The following is a 26,080-nucleotide window of genomic DNA, read 5'->3' as shown; positions in this document are numbered from 1 at the left end:
AATCCTTCCTCAAACAGAATCTCACCAAATGATATCGAGTGCCAGTGAGAGCCGGCCACTGTTCAACGTGTCCTTTATTTGTCCTCAGAAGTAGGCGTCAGAACTGATAGGGATTAAAACAAGACTAATAATGTAAATCTGCAGTTCCCACGTCTTCACGAAGACGAGCTGCAGCATATAAATGAAGCCGAACATCAGAGGAAACACTAAATACTGCGTCTCTGCTCGTTCACAATCTGAGCGAGTAAATTCTGTTTACTTAATAACTACAAGGAAAATGAATCACTGAATAATAAGCAGTGTCAAAATATGATGGAAATTTCATTTAAGCTAAAACTAAACCACATCACCACACAATGACAGACCTGCACGTCTACAGGTTACAGTATAACCTTTCATGCTGTCATATTATGCGCACATTTGCATATACAGTGTTGACTGTAAATAAAAGATGGACACAGCCACCACAATATCATCTACTGGTGTCTGAGCTCCTCGTTTTAAAGCCTCGTTTTAAAGCCTACAAGATCCACAACCATCTGTTTCTTTTCATGCATTTTATTATTTTGTCAGAGATGATTACATTTTAACTACTGATCTTATCTACTGTTCCTTTCTTTTTTTTCCATTTTAAATCATGCTTTTTATTTGTTTTTGTTTTTCATGTCTCTATAAAGCACTTTGAATCACCTTGCTGTTGAATTGTGCTATACAAATAAACTTGCCTTGATGATACCAATTTGTAGTTAGCTAAAGATAGCTAGCTTGGTTAGCAAACTGTAGAAGTACAAACACCTGCAGATAATAATAATGGATTAGATTTATATAGCACTTTTCAAGGCACCCAAAGCGCTTTACAATGCCACTATTCATTCACACACTGGTGGAGACAAGCTATGGTTGTAGCCACAGGTGCCCTGGGGCAGACTGCCATATCGTGCCATCGGCCCCTCTGGCCAACACCAGTAGGCGGTAGGGTAAAGTGTCTTGCCCAAGGACACAACGACCAGGACAGAGAGCCCAGGGATCGAACCGGCGACCTTCCAGTTACAGATACACTTCCCAACCCCCTGAGCCACGGTCGCCCTTGGCAGATACCTGCCAAGTGACAGGTAAGTGACAGAATAACAACATGCATGGAATTTCACTCACTAAAACTGATCCACAGACTTCTTCCACAGGGTTGTGGTATATTAACCGCACAAGCAAGCCATGTATTTGTCAGATAATTGTACTGTAAATCCTCAAAAAACATTTCAAGCTTCATAAATGAAGCCAGGTTCAGTAGAGCTGAAGGAACTCTGACCATAGTTCAGGAGACACCATCAAGATCAAAAGTACTTTAGTGATCAGAAAGCGATGAGGAGTCACAGCTGAATGGTGAGTTTAATGGGATTTTAGGGCTCTTTGTGTTATTTCATAAGCTTTATGTCAGTTTCACTTATGCAGACTCTGCTGATGAAGGTCATGTGGTATGACGGAGAGGTCTAGAAGTGGCATTGATAGGAACTTAGTTAAAAAGGTTTATTATGATGCACAGACAGGAGTTTGATCATTGCAGACTGGAGTCTGGTTTCAGCAGAGGCTGGAGGCCAGGTGAGTCTGCCAGGTAACATGGGATGAGTTATGGACTGGAGGCAGAGCGCAGGAGAGGTAAATTACCAGATTAGAAGAGCCCATGTTTGTCATGGCTCCAGGTTCTTATTTGGTTCTAGAGTATTTTGTGGCTGCTTTCCTTGTTTGTCTTTACTTCCTGTGTGTGTCCTTGCTCTTTTGTCAGTGCCTGGTTCACACCAGTGTGTAACTGTGTAATCACTCCCTGCTACGTAGTTTATTTTGTCTTTCCCTTTGTCGAGTTCCCTGTTTAGGCTTCCTTAAGTTTCTTGTACTCAAGTTTGTTTCATCCTGTGAAGTTCCTTGGACTTTGTGTATCCTGGTGTTTGCAAACGGGCACTGAAGATTAATTTTTTTATTTACGCCTGTCATTCCCTCTAGGTAATACACAACACCACGGTTCTTCATTCAAAGATGGATTTGTGACTTAGCTTCTTTGCACATGCTTTCTTGACTGCCCTTTGCATCACTTTAAGGGGCCTGTGCACAACACAGAATGTAACTTAGTTCCTACCCCAAAAGGAACAACAATAAATAAAGGAAATAAATAAAATACATAAACACAATAAATTAAGAATATTGACATTTATGGCAGTTAAAACATCACTTGCCTCTGCACCACCATTTTCCTTGTCTTATGTTCGGGCAGGTATCTTGCCCAAGGATATTCGTCATCCAGACTGGGGGAGCCAGGTATCAAGCCACCAACCTTCCGATCAGTAGATGACCTGCTCTACCTCCTGAGCCAGATGAAAACAATCATGTTTTTGGGATTTCCTTACCTGGATGATTGAGCATGGATCAAGACAGCACGCTGTAATATTTGACAGATAGCTGCACTAAAAATGCCCAAGAAACTACGGTCAGTGGCTTCAGTTAGTTGAGGTGACGAAAGATACTCCTAACTCCTGAATCCAAATGAGTGAGTTTTAAACAGATTCTAGCCCCGTTTGGTTGTTATAAAGGGTGAACTTAGTTACACGTGCTACAGTGTATTTTGTAGCCTGCTGTAAATATGGTTACTTTAGCTGTAACAATGGGTATTTTAACATGGGAGTCAGTGGGGATCGACTCACTTTGGGATCCAGCCTCATGTGGCCGTAAGAGGAACTGCAGTCCACTTCTGCACTGGCTTCGTTTTACAGCCCTGGAGGTTGAGGCTTGGACTAAAACGAGCCTCCTCCACTGCAGCAGTATGTAAATATGACAGAGGATAATAGGAAGCTACAGAGCAGCCCAGGGAAATCATAAACAGTGTGTAGGCTGTGCTTAAGCGACACCGTTTAATCCCAAATTTGGGCAGCTGAGAAGAGAGAGAGAGTAAAAGGAGGGGGGCAGACAATGGAGGGGAGAGAAAGGAAAAAAGACAAAGGAGGAGAAGAGCGTGGGATGATAGGGACGGTTAAGACAAGGGGAGCGCACACACACGCGCGCGCGCGGAGGTGTGACGTCAAACTGGAGCGTAGCTGACACGCTCGCCCCCCGGTGCCACTCGCTGACCAGTCTCCCGCTCTCTGCAAATCAACTCCACGCGGGTGCTACTGCACGCCCTTTTTTTAAAAAAAAAAAAACACTGTAGGAGGAGTAAGAGGAGGAGAAGGAGAAAGAGCCAAACCCGGGAGGTCTCACGCGGAGAGAGACGGCTCGCGGGAGGACGAGGAACTGGAGGAGGAGGAGGAAGGAGGCTTCGCTCTCTGTCAGCCTCGCGCGCATAGCACGCGGAGGCAGAAGGCATTACTTACTGGACGCTTCCCATGGAGACGCTCTCCGTCTCGCGCGCCGTCCTCTCAGAGAGAAGCGGATAGGATTGTGACGGAGGGCGGCTCTCTCAGATCTCACAGCCAGGTGTTGCATTCCCCCCCCCTCCCCCGTTTCGATGGGGAGGCCTGAGGAGGGTTGAGTGGCTCGCGCTCTCGACTTTAATCTGGAGCCTCGCGCGCAACAACAAGTTGATATTTCTGAGTCGTCGCCGAGTTTCTAAGAGAACAAGATTTTTGGATGTTTTTTCGTGTTTTTTTTGCTCCTCTCTGAGTTGCTGACCTCACCGCTGTCTGGATCTGTGTGCTCGCGTGTGTGTGTGTGTGTGTAGAAGACAGAAGACTGGAATTAACGTGAATATTCGTGCTGCAGGCGCAGATAGGACAGCCATGGCACGGTAAAGCGGACCGAGCTGTGCCAACGACGCACGAGCCATTTGGAAATCTGGTCTCTGTGCCGCGTGCACTCCTCGTGTCCCCGCCTCGTTTTTCCCGCTCCTGGATTGCCGCGGCACCCCGATGGTGCGGACGGTTGGTGGCTCGAGCTTGGACACGCCACTCGGTGATTGTTGTTGTTTTGTTGTTGTTATTGTTGTTTTGAGATGCTTCTGACGATGCGCGCGGTTCATCTTGGAGATGTTTTTCCTTTCCAGTAGGATTTCTGTGCGGGTTTTTTTCGTTTTTGGAATCGTTCGCGCGACAATGACCTCCAACCCAAGAGAGAAGCACGCGCCCCCGGTTCAGTGCGCACGAGAGGACGTTGTCTCCCCCAAAATCGCCGAGCTCCTTAACGCGCGGGAAGGGTGGGTTACGAGCCTGTAATCAGTGCGGCGAAGACACACACAGACAAACGGGACCAGCGCGCGCGGCGGCAGCTGCCATGGAGCTGTCAGAGGTCCGGTGCTCCAGCGCGAGCGAGGAGCTGTACACCATCAACAAGACCCCGAGCAGCAGCAACAACAGCAACAGCAGCGGCAGCGCGCGACCCAAACGGCTGCTGTGGCAGAACGCGGTGCGGCACATCACCGAGCAGCGCTTCATCCACGAGCAGGGCGGGGGAGGGGTGAAGGGCATCGGGCCGGACGAGCCCTACGACCCGAGCCAAGGGGCGCGGAAGCAGTCGGCAGGGCGGACGTCGGTGGGAGACCGGCACAACAACGGCGGGACCAAAGTGTTCCCGGAGCGCGCCAGCAGCGACCTGGGCTTCCTGCAGATCGACTGCGCGCCGAGCAACTCAGACTTCTTCCTGAACTGGGGCTACACGTATCGGGGCGTGATCTTCCCCACGCTGCGCAACTCCTTCAAGTCCCGCGACCTGGAGCGGCTGTACCAGCGCTACTTCCTGGGCCAAAGGCGCAAGTCGGTGGTGGTGATGAACATCCTGGACGTGGTGACCAAGCTCACCCTGCTGGTGCTGCACCTCACCCTGGCCTCCATCCCCATGGACCCCATCAAGGGGACGCTCCTGGGCTTCTTCACGGGCATCGAAGTTGTTATTTGTGCCTTAGTGGTGGTGCGAAAGGACACCACGTCGCACAGCTACTTGCAGTACAGCGGCGTGGTCACCTGGGTGGCAATGGCCACGCAGATCCTGGCGGCAGGGCTGGGCTACGGGCTGCTGGGCGACGGGGTGGGGTACGTTCTCTTCACTCTGTTCGCCACCTACAGCATGCTGCCGCTGCCGCTCACCTGGGCCATCCTGGCCGGCCTGTTCACCTCGGGGCTTCACATCCTGGTCCAGCTGCTCATCTCCAAGAATGTGCAGCTCTCCAGCAACCAGGTGAGCCTTCGACATACCCTGCTTTCACGTCTCCTCCATTCCTCTGCTCTGTCTTCTTTCGTTTGCCCGAAGCAGCTGCTTTATCTTCCTCTTTCTCCTCCCTGAAACTTTATCTTTTTACGGAGCGCTGATATTTACCGGAACTCTCAGCTGTGTGATGATGTTTCACTTTCCAAACCTACAGTCGGTTTATGTGCAGCTGGCACGTGTGTTTCCCCGTCTTTTAGAGCGCACAATTACAGTCGTAGACTCCACGACCAGGTGTGAATTTACCTGAGATGTTTTGTGTCGCCTGTGCTTCCCCGACTCTGGCTCAGGTGGTTTGATTTTTTCGTGTTTTAATAATGAAATGCGTCAGTTTGTGACAGCAGCCTGGTGTGACTGCCTCAGAGTGCTGCAGGTTTCAGCACCAGGAGCTGTCCAACACACACAGACACACACACACAAAGGAGGGCCTGAAATGCAGCTGAGCTCCACACAGGTTTAGCGCCCCCTGCTGGTGAAAACAATAACTTCAATCTTTTTTGGTAAAAATGCATCAAATTCCAGGAGGTCTTTTAGAGTCAGATGCTTCATATGAAAGTGTGCAGGTGAACAGCCGAGAGGGTGATATTTCTAAATGTGCTTGCCTTTGATTGTCAGACTGTCTTATGGCACCATCATCATATATGTCTGAGTCCCTGAAAGCACCAAGAAATGAACACAGAGCTCTCAGAAAGCTTCAAATAACCGCAGCAGTCTGTCAACATCGACTGAAGAGCTGATCATCAGATGTGGAAGTAAACAACGCAAGCTAATGAAGCAGAACACGATTCTGAGCAGTTTTGTTGCTACTTAGTATCTGATTGATGGCGAGAGAGGGAGCGGCATGTTGCTGTAATCCATTAGTGGCCTGTCGTTGAACTTTCCCTCGAGGAGGGAGATGTTACAGCTCAACTATTTGATTTCTCAGCTCGTTTTGTGGAATCTTTGCTTTACACGGCTCTCGGTTTACAGACTGAAACTTAAATTCTATTTCAGTTCAGTTTGTGTTTGTGTTTATAAGGTAAAGACTCTACAATCTAAGACAGACAACACTAACAATATGAGCATCGACACTGGGGAGGAAGAACTCTGTTTTAGCTATTTGCTGTTACATGTAGGGGGTTGATGAAGAAACGACAAACAATAAACAGAACTATTAATCATAGGCAGGTAAAAATAGGTGCCTCTGTTCTGTCGGAGGTTCCTTCCTCTTAAAAGGGAATTATTTTTTCCCACTTTTTCCCAACTGCTTGCTCATAGGGGGCTGACTGATTGTTGGGATTTTCTTTCTAATATTGCAGGGTCTTTACCTTACAATATAAAGTATCTTGAGGCGAATGTTGTTGTGATTTTGTCATGTTAGAAATAAAGTTGAACCAATTTAATAGAATTTAATTAAAAGTTTGGATCTTAAAAGTAGACAGGGTGTCTTCTGAACCCAAACAGGAAGCTGCTTCCGCAGGAGTGGAGCCTGCCTCCTGTTCTGCTTTTGGAAATTTCAAATCAGTTACTTATTTGTTTGTTGTGACCTATACAGTCAAAAACCTTCAAATATCAAAGCTGGGTCCATGTTGCTGCAGTAAAGAATCGTTCCAAAATGTCCAGGCTCCACGTGCAGTTTGACTCCCAAATGAAATCAATCATAATTTTGGTGAAAAATGTACAGAAATCTGCCCATAATGTTTGGTAATCCTGCTAACAAACAGTCAGACAGATAATCTGAACCACTGAAGCTTCTTGAACCTCTTTGGCAGGATTAAATTGTTATTTTGAGGTTTATGCAGGCAAAGGGATAACTTTATTTTTTAAGTTTAGGGATTTTATGAATTGATGCAAAGCAGTCAGTGAGTGTGTCCTGGTACTGGCGACCAAGTGCTAACCCTGCAGTAATCCACAGTAATGTGCTGAAATGATATAATTGCAAGTTAAACCTTTCACTGCATGGTTTGCACACTAAAAATATTTGACTCCCTTTTTTCTTTTATCTCGTTGAAAAGCTCAGGAGGTATAGAGAGTGTTTTCCATTAATCAGAAAGCCAATGATTTCATTCAGAAACTGGCCCTAACATCACTGGTGCCTCTCTACGATAATGTGGTGTATTTCTACTATAATAAATGCAGTGTGAAGAAGTGAATGTGGTTTGTATTGCAGCACTTTGTGTGTTCAGTAAAAAAAAAGCTTTTAAATGCAGTCCATTTGTGCTTTGTTTTCTTCCTGTTTGCTGTCACGAGTGAAAGTTCAAGTCAGCGCCGTTATTCATCAGTTGAATTCTGACAACGTGGTTTGTTTGGTGCTAACAGAGTCTGAGGATTGTCGTGTGAGCGCAGAGATAAATTGTTGGGTTGGTCAGAGGTTTTCTTCCACATCCTGCAGACGTCCCTGAACTGTTGGTTTCGGTTTACAGACGACCTGCTCTGCTCGTTTCTAGGCCCATTTTGTCCATCCGTGGACGTCACCCTCCCGCTAGATCAACATTTCTGATTGGCTCCCATCATATTAGGGACATCCATTCAGTATGACATCATACCGAGGCAAGAGTAAAAAAAAAGTCTGAATCCCGAGCTTCTTTTTTTGCTCACTTTGATTCATTTTCCTCGTTATTTGAAACTTGGTTTAATATCCATCATTGGAACAGTTTATATATGACAGAAAACCAGGAAAAGCAGAACGCAGAGCTTAAAGTCTCTCGCTTTGGATTTGTAAATGGGAATCATTTTTATGGAGAACTGTCATAAAGTAAGAACGGCATAATTTACATACTTGTTGTTCTTAGAAACCTTTGTGTCAGTCCAGGAGTCATGTTGCTATACTGCAAATAATATGATTTTTGTTTTTATAACATTGGTTTGACTAATCTGGCCATCATAATAACGCTTTATTTTAGGAATCAGCTGTTTAAAAGTCTGAAAGATGCTGTATTGAATATATTTTCGTAGCTTTTGGAAATTTCACGTAATGTGTTATCATGTTTAAGTGAACATGAGCAGAAAGCTTAACATTTAGTGTTTTCTTCAATGTAAAATTAATTTACCTTCAAAATGTCAACAAAAGAAGCAGAAGGCACAAATAAGTGCACAAAGATTCAGTGTGTGACACTGAAATCCTCAGTAATGTCCTCACCCAGCGTCCTGCTTTTAGCCTTCACAATAGGTTCCTTTGTAAAAAAAATGTGTGTTTTCTCGAAGTGTTTAGTGAGGAGCAACAACAAACAGCAAAGAAGCAAAAACACGTCACTCTGTAGGGAGATGCTGCAGACGGTTGTGTGTGCGCTGGTAGACGCTCTCACCTGAGGTGGATTATTCAGTGAGTTTAACTGCCTGTGATTATGAGTCTTCGGTCTGATGAAAACGTCACACAGGCTCTCAGATGTGTTTTCTTTTGACTTGACGTATTTCTTTTAAGATGAGTGTGAAATGCTCTCGAGTGCTGTGCACATCTCATTTCAGAATTAGCTCCTCACATCAGCAGTTAGCTACGAAATATATTTTATAATTCAGCCGTCAGCTCTTTCATGTCTGGCAGATTTCCCAGAGTGACTTGTAATACTTGAAAGGAGCGTAGACGAACATGTGATGGGCAACTCGATGAAGAGCTCTTATACTTGGTCTTGAAATGCATTATTTTAGGGTTATGCAGAAACAAACACACAACATGAAGCCCAAAGCTACAGATCAAAGCGCATACACACAGCGTGTCTCTGGTCTGGAAGGATAATTCAGGTTAATTTATAATGTGTCCACTGTGGCTCTGTGCTCACTTTTCTGTCTTCACCTCTGTTGGAAAGATTTGGGGAAACATGGGACTCCCTGCAGCTCCCAGTAAAACTTGCTTAGACAGTTTATGGAGTCTGACTCAGAGATGAAAACTGAACATACCCCCTGCAGTAGGGCAGGGAGATTAATTGGATTTTAATTTTAATTAAGATTTTGGCTTCTGATAATGAAAACAAGATGATTAGGATAAAACAGTTTTTCCAGTAATTTTTTGCTAAAAATCACAATATTGTCTTGTTATAAGCTGCGGGGGGAGGGGGCTCTGAAAGCTTCACTCACAGTTTATTTCAGCTTGAGCTGTGATGCTGGAAAGAAAGTCATCAAATCTGTAGCCTGTAGGCTTATTGTTACCTTTTATGACTTCGGCTGAGGAGTCATATTTGTTACCCATCGGCTGAAAAAGGCTGCTGGGGTATTGTTGTTACTCTGCTGGTGAGCTGACGAGCGGGTGGCGTGGAAAGCCAAGTTTGTCAATGAGATAACTCGAGAATGAGGTGACATAGGAGCTTCAAATTGATATCCCAGGTTCAACTACTAAACATCTCGGACAAGTTTGAAACTAAGTGACCTCAACCTCAAGGTCAGAGGTCAAGTTTTCTGCTATAACTCAAAGCTACCACAGAAAAGAGTAAAAACTCAGGTCAGAACATCAGCAATCAGCAGAAGTGCTGCTTCACTGACTGCAGCTGGATTCGTTACTAGCGATGACTATCGTGCTGTTAGGCACATTCAGCTGTCAAGGACGTATCGTACACAAACTCTGCAGCTTCTTAAAGTTTTTCTGTGTTCAGCAGTTGAAGGGAAACCACTATATTTGAAATAAGGTGATGATTTGCACTTTAAAGTACAATGTGGCACAGTTTGTTAGCTCTCAGCTCAGCAGTTCTCAGTATTGTAAAGAGGATTAATGTTAAACTGTTTTTTATCTTCTTTGTCAGATTCGGGTATTTCAGGCTTTATAAGCATCATTATGTATTTTTGTTGTTGCTTGAGCTCTTTTTAATTTTTGTTCTCTTGTATAATAAAAACTGAGCTAAACAGTTAGTCGATCATTAAATTGGCTTTTTGTTGCCGATGGTGCGGACCTGCTTTTGTCCATCATTATGAATTCACTAACTGTGTGTGTGTGGTTTGGACTCCTTAGCTTGGACAGGTATATATATATAAATATATGTGTGTGTGTAATTTTCACAGTTTTAGATTTGACTTTAACTTAAATGCTTTGAATCTTTGGCATTTTATGGTGATGATACCATTCAGTGTTTGAATGCTTTAGAGCTCGTTGAATTATCTTTCTCGGGTAATTCTTCGGTGAGCTTCTTTGACCGTTTGTTAGCAGAATACATCTAAATTATAAACAGAGACTTGCATGTATATTTGATCATAGGTGAGGCTTTGCCCAACTTAGAAGGGATTATTGTTCGGATTTGACATAGATATGCATCCTGGAAAGAGTGACATTACCCCAGGAATTACTGGAAATACTGGTTTAGGTGAGGGAGCTACCTGCTTACATGTCACCCACTCGATAGCAGCAAATGCTCTGATGCACTGGAATATTAGCTTTACCATTCCCATACTGGTGCAATCTAGTATCTCACAGGCTTTGTGCTAGAGAGCTGGCGGGTTAAAGACTAGCTAGACATCCACCCCTTTCGGTAATGTCCAGTCGTTGGATGCAGCGTATGGTCTGCATGCGTCTCTGGAATTCTACTGGAGGGATGAACCTACGGCTGGTCGATATGGAAAAAACTCTTATTGCAATAATGTTTTTAGTATCAGTCGATATCGATAAACATAACGGTATAAATAAAATCACAATTTTTTTTCAGGCATAAGGTTTTTTTCTTTTACTCCTGAGATTTTATTCCAACCACACGGTTGGTTCAGCACGGCGCTGTTCTCATTATCATTGGCCTTTTGTGTTGTCTGTCAAAACGTGGATGAAATGAGCTCCATTGACTTTATGTTATGCTTTCCATGGGTCCACAGTCCCCTAAAGAAGGTGTTAGGATATAGGCTGGTACTCAGAACATGACTGTACTGATGTTGCAGTGACCGTAGTGGACCCAACACACAGCGTAACAGAGCCTCACTGAAGGGTCAAAGATTTCGTTTTCTTAAATTTGTCACTTATAGTAGCTCACAGACTTTTTGGGAATTCTAAGTGCTGCAGCATTAAAGCTCTCTGAGCATGCTCAGTGAGATTCATGTGATCTCGTGTGAGGCCTTATCTTCCCACTGGTGTAAATGGCCTGGTACTTATTGCCAGGGATTGAACCACCAGCCGTCACAGGCTCGACCTCGTGAGCTGCTGAATGCTCGTGCCTCTGTGTGGCTGTGCAGCTGACTAAAGCTGTGCAGCTGGCTGTAGGCTGCACTGACTGGCTGTTGTTGTGTAGCTCAGGGTGCATTTCCCAGCTCCCCCACCCGGCACGGTTCAGCTGTCGCTCTGCTCGCTGCCACCGAACCAGCGAGCTTTTTCTGTGTCGGAGGTCGATAGTTTTAAAGAGGCTGCTGTAAGCTGGATTCAGAGGCTGATGCTATGCTTTGCAGTAATTGATTACAGTTTAATGACTTTTCAATAAAACCTCTGATATTTCATAGACTCAGCAGGCCATGAAAGCTTTTCCATTCACTTCTGTCAATAGGTCATGGTTGCACTAATCACTTATCCCCCTTCAGTAACTCTGGAGCAATACTACAACATGTTTATCACATTATGTTTTTAGCTTGATCCGCTGCTTATAAGAAAAACATTTCTTTGATTAACAAGCTTCTTGGGATTTCTAAGAAACCATGAGTTAGAGGTATATCAGACATACTGAGCGGTCGTAAGAAAAAACTGCACAGATTTCCCAGTTTATTCAAGAAAATGTCAGTGACTCTTGATTTGAATTTAAACCACTAGCTTTATTTTAGATTCAGCTGAGTGTTACACTAAGGCCAGTAAATTACAAGTGAATATTCCCTGTGCTCTTATTTTGAAAGTTTAGTCTTTCATTTCCCTGTTAGAAGACTGGGTGGGTGCAGTGGTGCAGGTCCTCATCATTCAGCTGCCATCAGCGAGTCACTGAACTTGGCATTTAAATGATTTTATAGGATCTTTTTGTATATTTATGCAAACACATCGCTCCAGCTTTCACTCCCTAACCACCAAAACACAAAACAGAGCGACAGTGACTGTCAATCAGTTATTTAGTCAAAAGTTAATAAAAGATAATGTAGCAATTGTTTTGCCACAATTTATAATGAGAGTCAAATGTTTGATACTTTTTTACGTTTCTTTTATCATTAAGCTAAATTTGTTTGGGTTTCACAATATTTGAAGACATGTTGTCAGATTAGTGAATCAGGAGATGATTCAAAATGCAGACTCACGGGCAAGATGGTATCAACTAAAAACAACCTTTTTATTGAAGGTGAAGTAACCATGGTAACTTCACCTTCACTAAGTAGCAAAAACAAAGTCCAGGAATAAACATCACAGAGAGATGCTGGGAGCGGTGCGCACAGGAAACAGGAACTATGGGAAACAAGCGTTATCAAGACACACAAGGTGATTAGGGAGGTAAAAACACCAGGGAACACAGCTGGGACCAATCAGGGAAAGGAGACGGGAGAAAGTAAATACCATGTCCACGAGACAGAAGACTACCAAAATAAAATAGGAAGAACTCAGGAAGGGAACATCACTGACAGAAACGTAACTACACACGGGGAACAGAGAGGAGACAGGAAAGGAACATTGTAACAGAAACTGAAAGACAAGCACAAAGCAAACTAACAAACACAACAAACTGAAGAAAATCAAAAAGACCTGCAGCACACATCATGAAGACTGCAAAAACATGGTGATGAAGAGGTTTTAATAAACCAAACCAAAACTCCTCAATACTCAAGAAAATAATCAAGAAGTTATTTTGTAGCTCTACAAAATAATTTTCGCGTAAAGTTGCAAGCTACAAAATGATGGTAATCTGGATCAAACTTGTTTTCGGTTTTATTTTACTGCCTCATTAAGTGTCTCAGTGATCAAGCCTGTGGCTAACAGGCGTTGTTTTTATCACATATTATCTCGCCAAAAGACAAATTAATCGTTTTCTTTACAGGACTTTAAATTGTTCAACCCTCAGATTTCTGCCTCAGTGTAATGAAAGTCTGAGTTACTGACATGCAGGAGTGTTTTTGAAGTTCAATAATGACTTTATTAATTAGCTTCCACTCATGCTGTGATAAGCCTTAGCTTGTGTCATTATTATAAGTGTTATCTCGCTGGAAAGTCAGCGGGCCGGATGGATTAGTTTAGCGTGGCGAGTTTGTATTAGTTGACCTCTGAGATCGGCGCCTAACATGTTTCGTCTTAACTCGGCTGCAGTGACGTGGTGGCGGTGCAGCTGGATGGACGCAGCAGCAGAGGGAGGATTAGGATGGCTCATACTGAACTCCTGGGGTTAGGAAGACTCGACACGCTGTGAAATTTAACATCCTGAACTCAAGTGGTGCTAATCTGCTCTTATTAATTATGTTTGTGCGAGGATGTTGTGAACAGAATATAAAATACAGATCAACAATTATACAGAGAGAAGAGACAATAAGGGAATGAGATTGGATGAAGGAAGCTGAGGATTTATCACACTTGCCAGAAGCACAAAGTTAAATAGGTACTAAAACATTTCAGTGGCTTTTGAGGACATTTTGTGAGGTGGCTTGTGGTTATGAGAGCATCTCATCCTTACTGTAGGAAGTAGTCTGGTGGATGGATTTATGATACGTTCTGATTTATGTTAAAGACAAATGAGGACACAAAACTTTGCATATAATAAACTGCATTCTTTTAATGACCAGTAGGGGGCAAATCCTGCAAAAAATCATAATGTATAGAAATCTATGACCCCACCTGTAACTTGATCTCTGACTCGAGTAAACACTTTCCTGACATGTTTATGGTTTCAGTCGCTAGTTTCAAGTCCTTGTGAATAGAACATGATGCTAATTTTTCAAATGATTTTACTAGTTATTTATTACTAGTCTTTAGGGCGGGGCTACCGAGGGATTTAAAAGTCTCCAGCCATGTCCAAAGTCAAGACTGCTTGACCTAAGGAAATATTTAAAAACCAGAAAATCCCATGTGCCCCACCCAACGGCAAATCTGTAGTCTTAGTCTTTAGTTATGTCCTATACGTCGAAAAATGACTTAATTCAATTCAAAAAATGAATTGTGTGTTTTGCGTTCTTCCTTTGATGAATCACAGATTTTTTCTCACTGAAATGAAAGAAATCCTAGAATTTGATGGCTGAAGTAACGCTCTTGTGATTCCTTCTGGTCGAGATTGCGGACCTCGGACCTCGGACTTACATCCATGTTATTTTTTCCAAGAAGCTTGAAAGATCACTGGTTTCAGTATGTTCATTGTGTTGGCAGCTGTGCACTTCTCTGCCTCTAATGGTGTGCTGTCTTTGTTTGGTTAATGCAGCTGTGTGTTTTATCATTTAAGAACCACTTCCAGCTCCTATCCCTCCATCTTCTTTGTCACTATTCACCACTGAATCTTTCTGTCAGACTCAAAACAACTTCCATCGATCCACCTCGGTCTCTTTAGAGTCTCGTTGGGCCCCTGTTGGCCCCACATCCTTTGTGTCCCTCCTGTCGAAGGCTGTGGTATTGACTGCTGCCTTTCCCTTAAAACCTTCACACCGTCATGCCCCATCTTCTCACTGTCTAAACAATATACTCATATCGACTCGTGGCTTTTTTTCCCCCCCGCTGAAAAGACTCCAAGCAGACCCAATTCTGGCTTTCCAATCATGGCTGTATTGACAGCTGCCTTTGTGCAGAGGTCATTTAGTCTTCTTTCTTGCTGTTAAATGAACAGGGGCATCAGTAAATAACAGATTAGCCTGTTCTGGCTAGTGAAGGAGCATGCATGTGAATGATAATGTGTGTGTTTGGGTGTCAGGGAAGAGTTTGCATGGAGCTAAGAGTGTTATAAAACTGTCAATAGCACTGTGTCTTATTTTCTCTGTTCACACACACACAGCGAGAGCTTCGTACCCGCCGATTAGCTGTTCTCCCGCTCGCTGCAGCTTCCTCTTTCAAGGTCAAAGTCAGCTTACCTAGAGCGCCGGCTGCACGGAGGAGATAGAGAAGGAAAAAAAGCCAAGTTTGGATTTCATACCGAGACAACGTGCATGCATTTTCTATCCCTGAGAGGAGAATTTTTTGTCTGTTTGAACACTCAAAAGGCTTTGAATGTTAACAACCCTTTTCAAAGACATTGGCTTCATCTCTCTCTGCTTTCATTTACATTTTTGATTTTGGGCGTTACGTAAGAAAGCGCTGATCAGGTTTTCTGTGACTGCATCTCGGTGCCACTGGCTGATCACGACCTCATCCACCGATTTGAGCCAACCCATTTTCTACAACATAAAAACAAAGCGCCAAATAAAAGCTGTTTGGGAAAAAGTGTAATTTCTCACAGCTGCGTCTGCACGTGGAAATAAATCACAGGTTTTACCCCCACGCAGTCATTTTGTATATTACTGTGTGCGCTTGATTGAGGTGGTTATTCATCTGGTGCCAGCGGTGGCTCGTTGGAAGGTTTTGACAGCAGAAGCAGGATCGGCTCTGCCGTCTGTGTCCAGCCTGAAGTCATGAAGTGGTGTATGAATGACAAGCGAAGTCATCCTCAAATGTCCTTAAACAAAAATGTAAATCTTTGTATTTCCATTACAGAAGACCAGATTATATATATCAATACATATTTATATCAAGATATATAATGTTCATATATTAAAAAGGTACCAAAATGAGCAATATGGATTGCCTTAAAAAATATAGATTTCGCTGATTCAAATAGATTTTAGCTTGAATAAAGTGATATCAAATCATTAAATCCTGAATTATTAAATATAAATGTATTTTTCCAGAAATGCCACAATCTCAGGTAAAAGCTCACAGAAGTATTTCAACAACCACCAAACAGCTAAAACAGCAAAAGATTAAAGAGCAGGTAAACGGATCCTCACAAAGATGTAAACACAAAGCGTGGATCGTTCACCCGACGGCACGTGCACAGACACGCCGACAGCTCACAGATTCTGTTGCTGCAGGTTTCGTCACTCTCTGACCAAAATTCACTGAACCAGCAGCAAAAGACGATCGAAACTACGCTTCACATTTGATAAACATCGTCATAAATTCCCTCTTACTTCGGCTGTTTTGCTTCTACCATGATAAAAATATAGATATGTACTGATACTGAAATCGAATCAAATCGATTATAGAAATCCGTGACGAGACGCAGCCCTACTTCAAAGCTCCTTTGAAAAGATGTTTATAAAAAGTTATTCTTCCACTTGGAAAACATGGAAGATATTCTGTGGAGTCTTTTCATCCGTTACCTCCATCTTTGTTTTCCCAAAACCAGCCAGGAATGCCCCCTGGCAAGTTTCAGGAAGGTGATGGATATGTTAATGCAGATGTGTGAACTCATTTAATACATATTTAAATGTGTATTATGTGACAAGTTTTTTCACATTTTAAATGCTGTCTGAATTCTATTGTGGCTTAAAAAATTAGCCCGTCCCCAACTTGTTGTACTTTAAGACAGAGGTTCCTAAAGTGTGGGGCCCGCCCCCTAGGGGGGGCACAGAGCCATTGCAGGGGGGGCAGGGTATGAGAAGAAAAGAAAAGAACACTGGACACTGCTGGCATAATGGACAGGACAGCAGGAGATGAAGCATCGCCAAATATGTTTCCAAACCAACTTCATTCTAAACCAAAGGCCAGAGAATATGGTGAAGCAAATCTTCCCTTTGGCTTCACCTGCACAAGTGCTGAGGTAGGTCTCCCTGCAGGATTGGTTTTCCCTGTGAGCATGTGCTATGCTCGCCAAATCACTGACAAACAGTATCCTACATTTTTGATTTTTAGTTCACAAACACTTCTTGTAATAAATAACTACTCCTGACATTTTGGAGATGTTTGCTCTTTATACAGTAACGTTACAGTGGGATACAAATAACATCAGGCTGATCCTGCCACGATTTGTTCCCTCGGTTCAAATCACAGACAAGCAGGATCCCACAGCTGTTTATGCTTTTGAACCCATTTTGCACAGAGAGGCATTTTTTGAAAAATGTATTGACAGCAATGTTGAATATTATTACACAGGAAAAAAACAACTACAGTAAAATAATGACACTGTGACGCCTCTGCCTTTGTAAATGCAGGGACAGTAACTGCGTGTAAAACCTGCAGATAGTCAGATTAACAGTATTTCGTCTCTATCTGCCATTCTGCAATTTATCTCATGTAAACAATAATGTGACGCACAGCGTGACGTGAAAAAAGGCACATACCTTTGACGTTGCGTGACGAACTCTGTATTCCTCGTCCACACGTAAACGCAAAAACGGAGGTTTAAAAAATCTTCGGTGATTCGAAACGCCGTTTACGTGTGGACGAAAGGTCCAAACGCACAGAAACACCTGCGTTTTCAAAAATACCCGTGTAGGTGCGGACGCAGCGTAAAAGAGTTAGTAGTTTATTTTCTTACTACCTGTAATTTATTGCAGATTACTTTTATTTGTGTTTACTGAATGTTTAGGTGTGAAATAAACCGCAGTGGAGTTTGAAAACAAAACATGGGTGTGTGTGGTTGGAGGATGTGTTTGTGTGGGGGGTGTTAGGTGGGGTGGGGGTGGGATTTTCTTGTAAAACATAGGGGGGCCTAGCAAAAAAAGTTTGGGAACCACTGCTTTAAGATGACTTCTTTTTTATGGATCTTGATGAAATATTTGAGTATGTGAGACTTCTGCGAGCCCCCAGATGCCTCAGCACATCGCTGCTCCCAGTTTTAACATTTGGAAACACCCGATAATGTTATCTGAGGATCTGAGCTCATTAATGATGAACATCAACAAATGACTTGCTCCCTGACACAGACTATCCAGTATACACACCGTTTTCCCAGCTGCAGTACAAGATACGTGGCTCACAGTCTAGTACATACAGTATAATCTTGCAGGATAACAGTACAGGAGAGTCTCATCACTGTTTCGACTGACGGTAGCTTGCACTGTATGCCAGCAACGCTGCAGTTCAGGGCCTCGTGTCATTAATAACACTGATGTTATGCAGAGGCCCTTTACCCTCGTAGCTTTTAATACAGTAGATTCCCACAGGCTGAACTTCTGGGCAGAACCTTTGCTTCTCCCAACTCCGAACGCAGCGATTGACAGTGATGGGCAGCCATGTTGATCCAGACACAATTTCTGCTATGTGGAGTCATAGTGACCTCATAAGTGTTGCTGTCATCTGTAGCTTTCCTCTTTCTTTTGCTTTTGCAGACATTTCCTCCGTGTGCAGTCAGGCGTCTTCAGACTGACTCAGCTCGCTGAAAAATATTTTGGAGGGAGGAGGGGTGTGGGGCAGGCAGGCGCAGAGGGACGAATCACTGACTCCAGCCTTCCCCCAGCCACCCCTCGCCTCCCTTTCACCCTCCTCGGTGGTTTCATGCGGTTGATCTCAGACAATCTTGTTGTTACCAGACACTGCACTCAGCCTCTCTTAATATTTGATGAAGGATCGGGGCCATCAGCTGCAGCTTTTTGAGCTTTTAATGGCACAGTTTTCCGGTGGCATTCTTGTGCAGTGACCTTCCAGGCGTTGCTTAAAAATGACTTGAGAAGCAAAAGCTTTTACAGTCTTTCTGTCTCATTGCTCTGTCTGCAATGCTCGCTGAACTCAAGGGTTTCCATCAACTTAGAAAGCAGCAAAAGTAATTACACATGTACTGTTCAAGCAAGATGAGGGGACAATTTAAAGTAGGGAAGAGTGTAATTCTTGTAAAATAATTTAAGACGTCCTTAATTTGCATTTTTTGCGTGTGGGTCAAGTGTAGGGATGGGTATCGTTTAGGTTTTGAAATTGGTCCAAAACCTCTCATGTTCAGCTGTTTTTTTGTAAAAAGATAACAATGTTAGCCTTTTCTGCAGCTATGGGGCATATATGGTATCACTCTTGGCTGGAAGCAGTGCTTAAACAATGGAAAAAACACAAACTTTGTCCAAAAACCTCTCATGTTTAACTGTTTTCCACTTTTTCTTTGGTCATTTTAGCCTTTTTGGCCAGGGTGAAGGGAGTATCTGCCATCAAACAAGAAGACAGCCGCATGTAGCTATGATGATGTTTGCTAGTTCACCTTACATGCATTAATGTAATAACGTGGTTAGCCTACTCAACGTAAATTACACACGAACAACATTAAGCTACTCACGCAGAGAAGAACGGCTGCTGCTGCATCATCATCCTCATCATTTCTGCTACACTGGCAGGGCTAGGGGCCAGGACTCTCCTCTTCGGGTTTTTGGGGGATGTTGCTAACTCCGGGTCTGATAACAGGCACCACACCCGCAGTAGATGTGCTCGGTGTGAGGTCTCGCAGCAAGCTATCAAATACGGCGCATTTCTCGGCTTTTAAAAAAAACGCTATGCGTCGCCAGGTGTTTCATCGGATTCGAGGTGTTACCTCCTTTGACAGTATCACAGTATCAGCTTAAAGCACTTGTTGCAGGCTGCTGAGTTTGCATATTTTGCTGTGAAGTACAGCCAGACTTTTGACCGCTTCGCCTTGGACATTTTTAATCTGTAGCTCTGCTCTAAAAGAACGTACGTACCTGGCCCCGCCTACTATCCTCGGAAACGTAAAATGATTGGCTAGAAGTGTATCACAGCTCAGGAAAAAAAGCACCGAAATAAAGCACCGAAATGTGCGCTGCTTTTCGGTCTGGTTACTACCGTTTATGTCAGACACCGGTACCCATCCCTAGTCAAGTGCACTAAAAAATACAGATAGGAGACAAACTGAAGCACACTATATATCTGAGAAAGTCAACAGAGCACAAAAGTAAAATACCTCAAATGTGACGATTAACTTATGAGTTCAGTTAAAGGGCATAAAAACAAACAAAAAAACCAAACTCAGGTGTTTTAGGTTAATATTTATTTTTATTTGCTTCTTGGTGCATTTAAGTAAACATAATGTATTTAAAAATACTTTATATCAAAATGAAATTTGTCACTTGAAAGTAAATAAAACACGGTCTGAGCAACTTAATAAATAAAAACCTAAACCTAAATTCCTATTAACCTTCACCACACCCACTAACGTGATGACATCATGTACCTGCTGAAACAATCCGGTCTTCGAGTGATGACGTGATGAACCCTGCTGCAGGGTCCAAACTACTCTGTGTTTATTAAGGCTGTTGAGGTTTTAACATGTTTCAATGTTTTGTATCTTTGTTCTGTTTAATCAGAACAAGCCTCTAAAAACAGTCAGTGATCGCTGTCTCTCTCGGTTTTTATCATTTTAAAGCTCAGTTTTAAAACCTTACGATGTAACTACAGCCCAGCCCACGCAGCAGTATATTAATGACTAACCTCTATGTGGATGGATCATCTCAGTTGTTCTCCTGACTGAAGTTCGATCCGTTTACAGCATCCTGCCATGTGATTGCATTGCAACCGTCAAAAAGCTGCTTCAAGTATGTGTCAGCAAAGCTTCTGTAAACACCCAGAGTTGGACCAGTAAAGGTCAGAGTTTCTGGGGTAACCCGTCCCTCTTTATTTGACAGCAATGTGTGAACATAGTTTTGGAAATTTTGCATCACAAGAACCGGTTTATACAGAGAGCAGCACAGCCTTGTAGTTGAGAGACTTTCTAAGAGGTTCAAGGCAGCAGACTAATATGAGCTATAACACATTGCTTTGTCTTTGCTCAGGTTTGTTTAAAGACAGGAAAAAATGAAGACCTTTATGTTTGCTCTGGCTCATTTCCTATAACAAACTTCACTGGGGGCAGTTTTGGCCTCGGCCACCGTTTGTCACCTTGTTGACTCCTCCGGTCTCGTCCTCAGTAAGACCAAATGAAATAGTTTGTCTGGAAGAATTACTGCCCCTGAGTCTTGGCTCGATACGAGGCGATAAAAAAAAAAGACACCTCGTAGCGACTCATTTCCTCCTTTCTCTGCTTTCTGCTCCGGGCTCTTAAACCTTTTTTTGTGAACTTTAAGTGCCAGAAGAGTGTCCTGACCTGATAAATCACACTAGCAGCACAGCCAGTTCTGAAAGTGCCGCCAGGGAACATGGGAGGTTTTCATTTTTACTCCATTTCACTGAAGTTTGTTCTTTTTCTAAACTTTCACTGAAATCTAAACTGAAACGTGCCAGTTTTGCTCCAGAGTGTTGCACACCGACCTTCAGAGTTACCTGCGAGTCATTTCTAATTTCTTGCCAAACGCTGAGTCAGCACTCACCCTATTCCTGCCTCCATTATCAGCCAGGCATTCATCTCAATGAAGGCTTCTCTTTGTGTTCCTGCGTCTGAACTGCTGACTGAACCTAATTACTGGTTATTATATCTTGGCTGGTAAATGTAAGGCAGCAATTGTAAAACATTAATTTTAATTAATTTTAAACTCAAAAAGGGTTTTGGACACTAGTTGCAGAGTGTGAGCAGAATGTGCTTTTGTCAGTGTGTCCATGATGCTTTTCTGGTTCGGATCAAAGAGTTTTTCTGACCCCAAACCAGTAGTTTCAAAGTCAACAGAAGGCAGTTCACCTGCAGCTTGCAGAAAGATACAGAAAACTAAAAGCCCCAGTTTGATGCATGCAGTGCTTTACAGCTTCCAGTTTATAGATATGGGTGGAACAATTAGTCATTTTATTGCTTCATGCAAAAAAAGGAAAGAGGAGGCTGTTTGTTTGTGAGGGGCTCAGAGTAGACCTGCTGCTCCTCCACACTGAAAGGAGGCAGCTTTGTTTTGGTCACAACCAACCTGGAGGAGACCCCAGGGTGGACCAGGTCATGCTGCAGAGATGAAGTCTCTCCAACTAGGTCTGGAAAGCCTCGGTGTCTCTCCAGGAGGAGCCGAAGGAAGCAAGCGGCCCCTGTGGCCCAGATAAGCAGGAGAACATGGATACAAAATATGATTCAACCTTTGCAATCTTGCCTCTGTACATCCCCCCTCCGGAAAGCAGGGGAAGACATGCAGCAGACGGCTGCAGGTCAGACCAAACTGGCACCTCACATTTGATTTTACATAAAAATATGGCGCTGACTGTTTAAGACTTACAGTCGTTTTTATAGATAGTGCACAATTTATAGGCCTGGGTGTAACTACTAAACATCTCGGATAGCTTTAAATCCCGGTGACGTCGACCTCAGAATCCAAGTGAGAGGTCAACTTCTCTGAAACTCTTGGTGAATTCATTTACTCATGAAAGAAAACGCGAAATCGCTAGTAGTCAGAGCAGGGTTCAGGATGTTTGATCCTCGTAATAAACAGGTAACACTGGTGCTACTTTCTGTGTTGTTTTTCCTAGTGTCCCTCCCACTCTGTGCGTGGACGTATTAATTAAGCGTAGCTGTGTCTCGGGGCTGGGTCAGGAGGTTAAAAGACGAGGCGTATCGATTATCTCTCACAAAGACACCAGCTGATGAATTTGATGGACGCCGTGGTGGGCAGTCTGACCCTGAAACCTCTCCTGTGCTGTTGCTGGAGGTTAAGGATGACACATTGTAGGGATGATCACTGCTGGGTCTCACCGCAGAGACCCATCCATCCTCATCGAATCAGGAGATCCTCCCACACCTACATTCAGGTTTATGTAACAAACACACCTTTTCTCTTGGAGCAGTTCGTCTCTCTGGAGGAGTGACCTGAAACAACAAGAAAGAGCAATATTATGGTTAACGTTTTATTTACATGCCATCTGTATTTAGCTAACTTAACTGGATAATGTGTGTGAATCTTTGGCAAATGAGTGGAAGTGGGATGCCAGACTGCATTTGGAGGTGGCACCTATCGCTGACTCGTCCTGTTAACTACAACAAGCCCGATAAAAGCCACAGGCTGAAGCATTAACAGCAGCACTTGTTCTCTCAACCTGGGATGGGCCACGATTGTTAAAAAGGCAGTTTGCTCTGCATGCAACGATCGGAGTTGGGTTTGCTGTCGCTGTGACGCTGACTCGGACAGCTCCACTGGGCGTCGGTGATTTATGTCTGCTCAGTCCGCTTCTGTTTTCTTCTTTGTTTCTTTCCTGGTTCCTAGCGAGCGAGCTAACGTAGCACGGAGGAAGCTAATAGCATAGAGTCAGCAGCTTTTCTTTACATGATAGCAGCAGTTCACCGCTTACCTGCAAACTGCGGTCATGCGAGGGGGCGTGCCTGAAAAGCTGTCAGCTTCTCACTGTTTTATATTTTGTGGCACTGACACAAACAGAAGCTGTTCATCTGCTCGTCAGCTCCTCTCTGTGTGTGTGAGGAGCTGGAGACAGTTACTCACCTCAGTTATGTTGATTTATATTCTGAGATGTATTTCTATTTCAACATCAGGCTGAATGCACCGATATTTTGTTCTGATGTGCTGGTGTATGTCCCAAATCACAATAAAGTGGCTATTCTGCTTTTTTCTATCCTATTTTATTTTAAATTATAATTGTCAAACTTTATTCTTGTACAATTTGTCAGTCAGCAAACACACGCTGGCTGCACTTCGTGGCTCCAAAATGGATATTTGTTGGATCTAAATGCCATTAAAAGTTTTCTCAATCATAAATGTGTTTTTAAAATTCTGCAGATAAAAGCCAGATCCCTGCTCGTCGTGCCCATTAGTTCTCCAAAAAGCATATCTTTCTCCCCTTGAAGGCATCATCCTCAGCTGGCTGTATTTATTTCTCCTGCTGTTCCAAAGCTGGTGTGATATGCATCAACATTTGCCCTGTTTGAGTCTGAGAGCATATTGAGTGAGGTTTTAAGCTCAGAGCGAGGGCGATTTACAGCTTATTCTTCACATCGAGGATGATTTCAGCCAGGATTACCTCCCAGCGGTAATCTATTCATAGCACCGGAGTGGCAGCCAGCATCTCTCGCCGCTCTCCTCTGGGGTCAGCGTTTAACGAGATTAATGTTGGATTACTGTTATCTGTTTGAAATGTGAAAACGGAAGGTGTTCAGAAAGGTGACTCTAAACGACAGACGTGTCCAAAATGAGAGAAGAAGAAAGGAGAAAGAAATGTGATGATAACAGGATACATCGAAACTGATGTGATGCCCGAAAACCGTAGAAGGGAAACATCACAGTGAGACTGTGAGATGTTTGCTTTCCTTTAATTGGTTCTTAGTTGTACGGTGGCCACCAGGGACAAACTTTGCAGAACAAGCAGCTTTTAAATGTTTCTGGAAAAAGCTTGTTGCCGGTGTGGCTGCATCTTGTATTGATTCATCTGTCAAAGATGTTTTTTTCCCAGCATTTGGCCTTTAGCCTGACCCTGAATCTCTGCCTCCACCTCTTCCAGCAGCTCTGACTGACAAAATGTTAAAGTCAGCTCTTTTAAAAAGCTCTTCTGGCATTATCTTAGCATCAGCTGCCCTCCAGGAAAAAATGGAAACCCATACTGGTGCATTTAAGTTTAACCTGATCGTTGGAGGCTGACTTTCAGTGCAGTAATTTTACTTTTTATTCTGACGTAACACACACCAATGCCTTAGCAACTCGACATAGCAACTGCACTACCCACTGTTGTCACTATGTTTCACATTAACAGAGTGTGCAGGAGTTTTCCATGTTTTGTGGAGGCCCTGCTCTGGATTTGATCAAACTGAGATAGACTTGTTGGTCAGTCCCAGTTTTCTATTTTGTTATCTGGATAATTGTATAATTTTTCTTTTGCATGCTTTTGTCCATGTTAGGCTCTCTCTCCATCACCCTACACTCATATTTTAAGTGCAAACACACAATAAACACAATTAAAGATGGATTTGACTGGTTCATGTATTATTTGGTCGATGTAACTGAGTGGCCTTTGATAGAATTACTGTTTCAGTCTGCCACATTTGGTTTCCTTCTTTTGGTTTTTACACAAAGGGCAACCAAAGGCTGCTCAGATATGCAGGTTGCAACTTTTTGGGCTGTTTCTGCCTTACGATTTCTTTTTAAAGTGCGACCTTCTAATACCAATTTTTGCTGATTCCAGTTTTATAATTAAATGACAGCATATACAAAGAAAAATCAACTTTCCTTTAATGCACAATATTATTGCTATAACAAAAGAAATGATGAAACTTCTTCAGAGGATCTTCTCTCATTGAAACAACTGAAGATAAAATGTTCTCTTTATGGAAATAGGTATAATAAATGACTGTAAACGAGTTGCTGTACACCCACCTTTACCTGACAGATCTTATCTTACCCAACAAAAGCCAGCTACTTACACCATCTCCAGTATGTTGAACTTCACCAGATAATGGGACATCAACCCTTCTGGCTTTTTCGCTCATCTGTTTGTATTTTTGCCTTTTATGTGCTTTGATTCTTTGCTAATACCGAGGCTGCTGGCTTGTGGCTGGTTGGCTCTGAGGTTTGGATAGCTTTAGCTTTAGCCTTAGCCACATTGCCCATGGTAGCTTCTTTAAAAATCCCATGTTGTGCTGTGTGAGGGTGTTTTAAGTGTTCCCCCGATGCTTTACTTTGGCAAACTTTCTTCACTCGTGGTAAAAAGCTTCCACACTAACAGCATGTTCCTGCGAGCATGCACGTCAGTATTTGCTTGCATCACTGTGCGTGTGTAGAACATGCATGAAACTCAAGCGCTTGTGGTCGGACATGTAGGCTTACCATCCAGGCAGTATTCAGGGCTGAGAACAGCCAGTTCCAGTGAATCTCTGGTAGCTGCAGTATAAGCAGTGAGTAACAGGCAAAAACACGTCTGTGTGAGCTATACTGCTGTTAATACTAGAGATGGACCGATCCGATATTACATATCGGTATCGGTCCGATACTGACCTAAATTACTGGATCGGATATCGGAGAAAAATAAAAAATGTAATCCGATCCATTAAATATCACGAAAGCACCTCACAAAACTTGCAACACGCCGTAACTCACCTCAGAACGTTAGCACGTCGGAGCAGTATGCATCACGTGATAGAGCGGCTGTGGCATGCGGGACCTGTCGGTGGTCTGGATAGCATTTGGAGCTTCGCTAGCAACCCGGCATTTCATCTCCGACAAAGTTATCCCCGAGAGAAGTAAAGCAAGTGTGTAAGTCCATCTCTGA

General features: G+C 43.3%; 1 protein-coding gene across 1 annotated transcript in view; it reads left to right on the top strand.

Moving 5' to 3' along the window:
* The first annotated feature begins 2,975 nt into the window (after window positions 1-2,975).
* adcy8 (adenylate cyclase 8 (brain)) overlaps window positions 2,976-26,080 on the top strand; it is a 127,410-nt gene continuing 104,305 nt past the window's right edge. Inside the window, exon 1 of the mRNA XM_014337366.2 lies at window positions 2,976-5,151. Within this exon, the coding sequence (XP_014192852.2) occupies window positions 4,252-5,151 (900 nt within the window). The 5' untranslated portion in view covers window positions 2,976-4,251. The remainder of the gene's footprint in view (window positions 5,152-26,080) is intronic.

Source organism: Haplochromis burtoni, unplaced genomic scaffold (assembly GCF_018398535.1).
Source record: "Haplochromis burtoni strain Fernald_Lab_line unplaced genomic scaffold, NCSU_Asbu1 Contig_175, whole genome shotgun sequence".
NCBI classification, from domain to species: domain Eukaryota; kingdom Metazoa; phylum Chordata; class Actinopteri; order Cichliformes; family Cichlidae; genus Haplochromis; species Haplochromis burtoni.
Note: the sequence above shows the minus strand (reverse complement) of the source record. Positions and strands in the feature narration are given on the sequence as shown.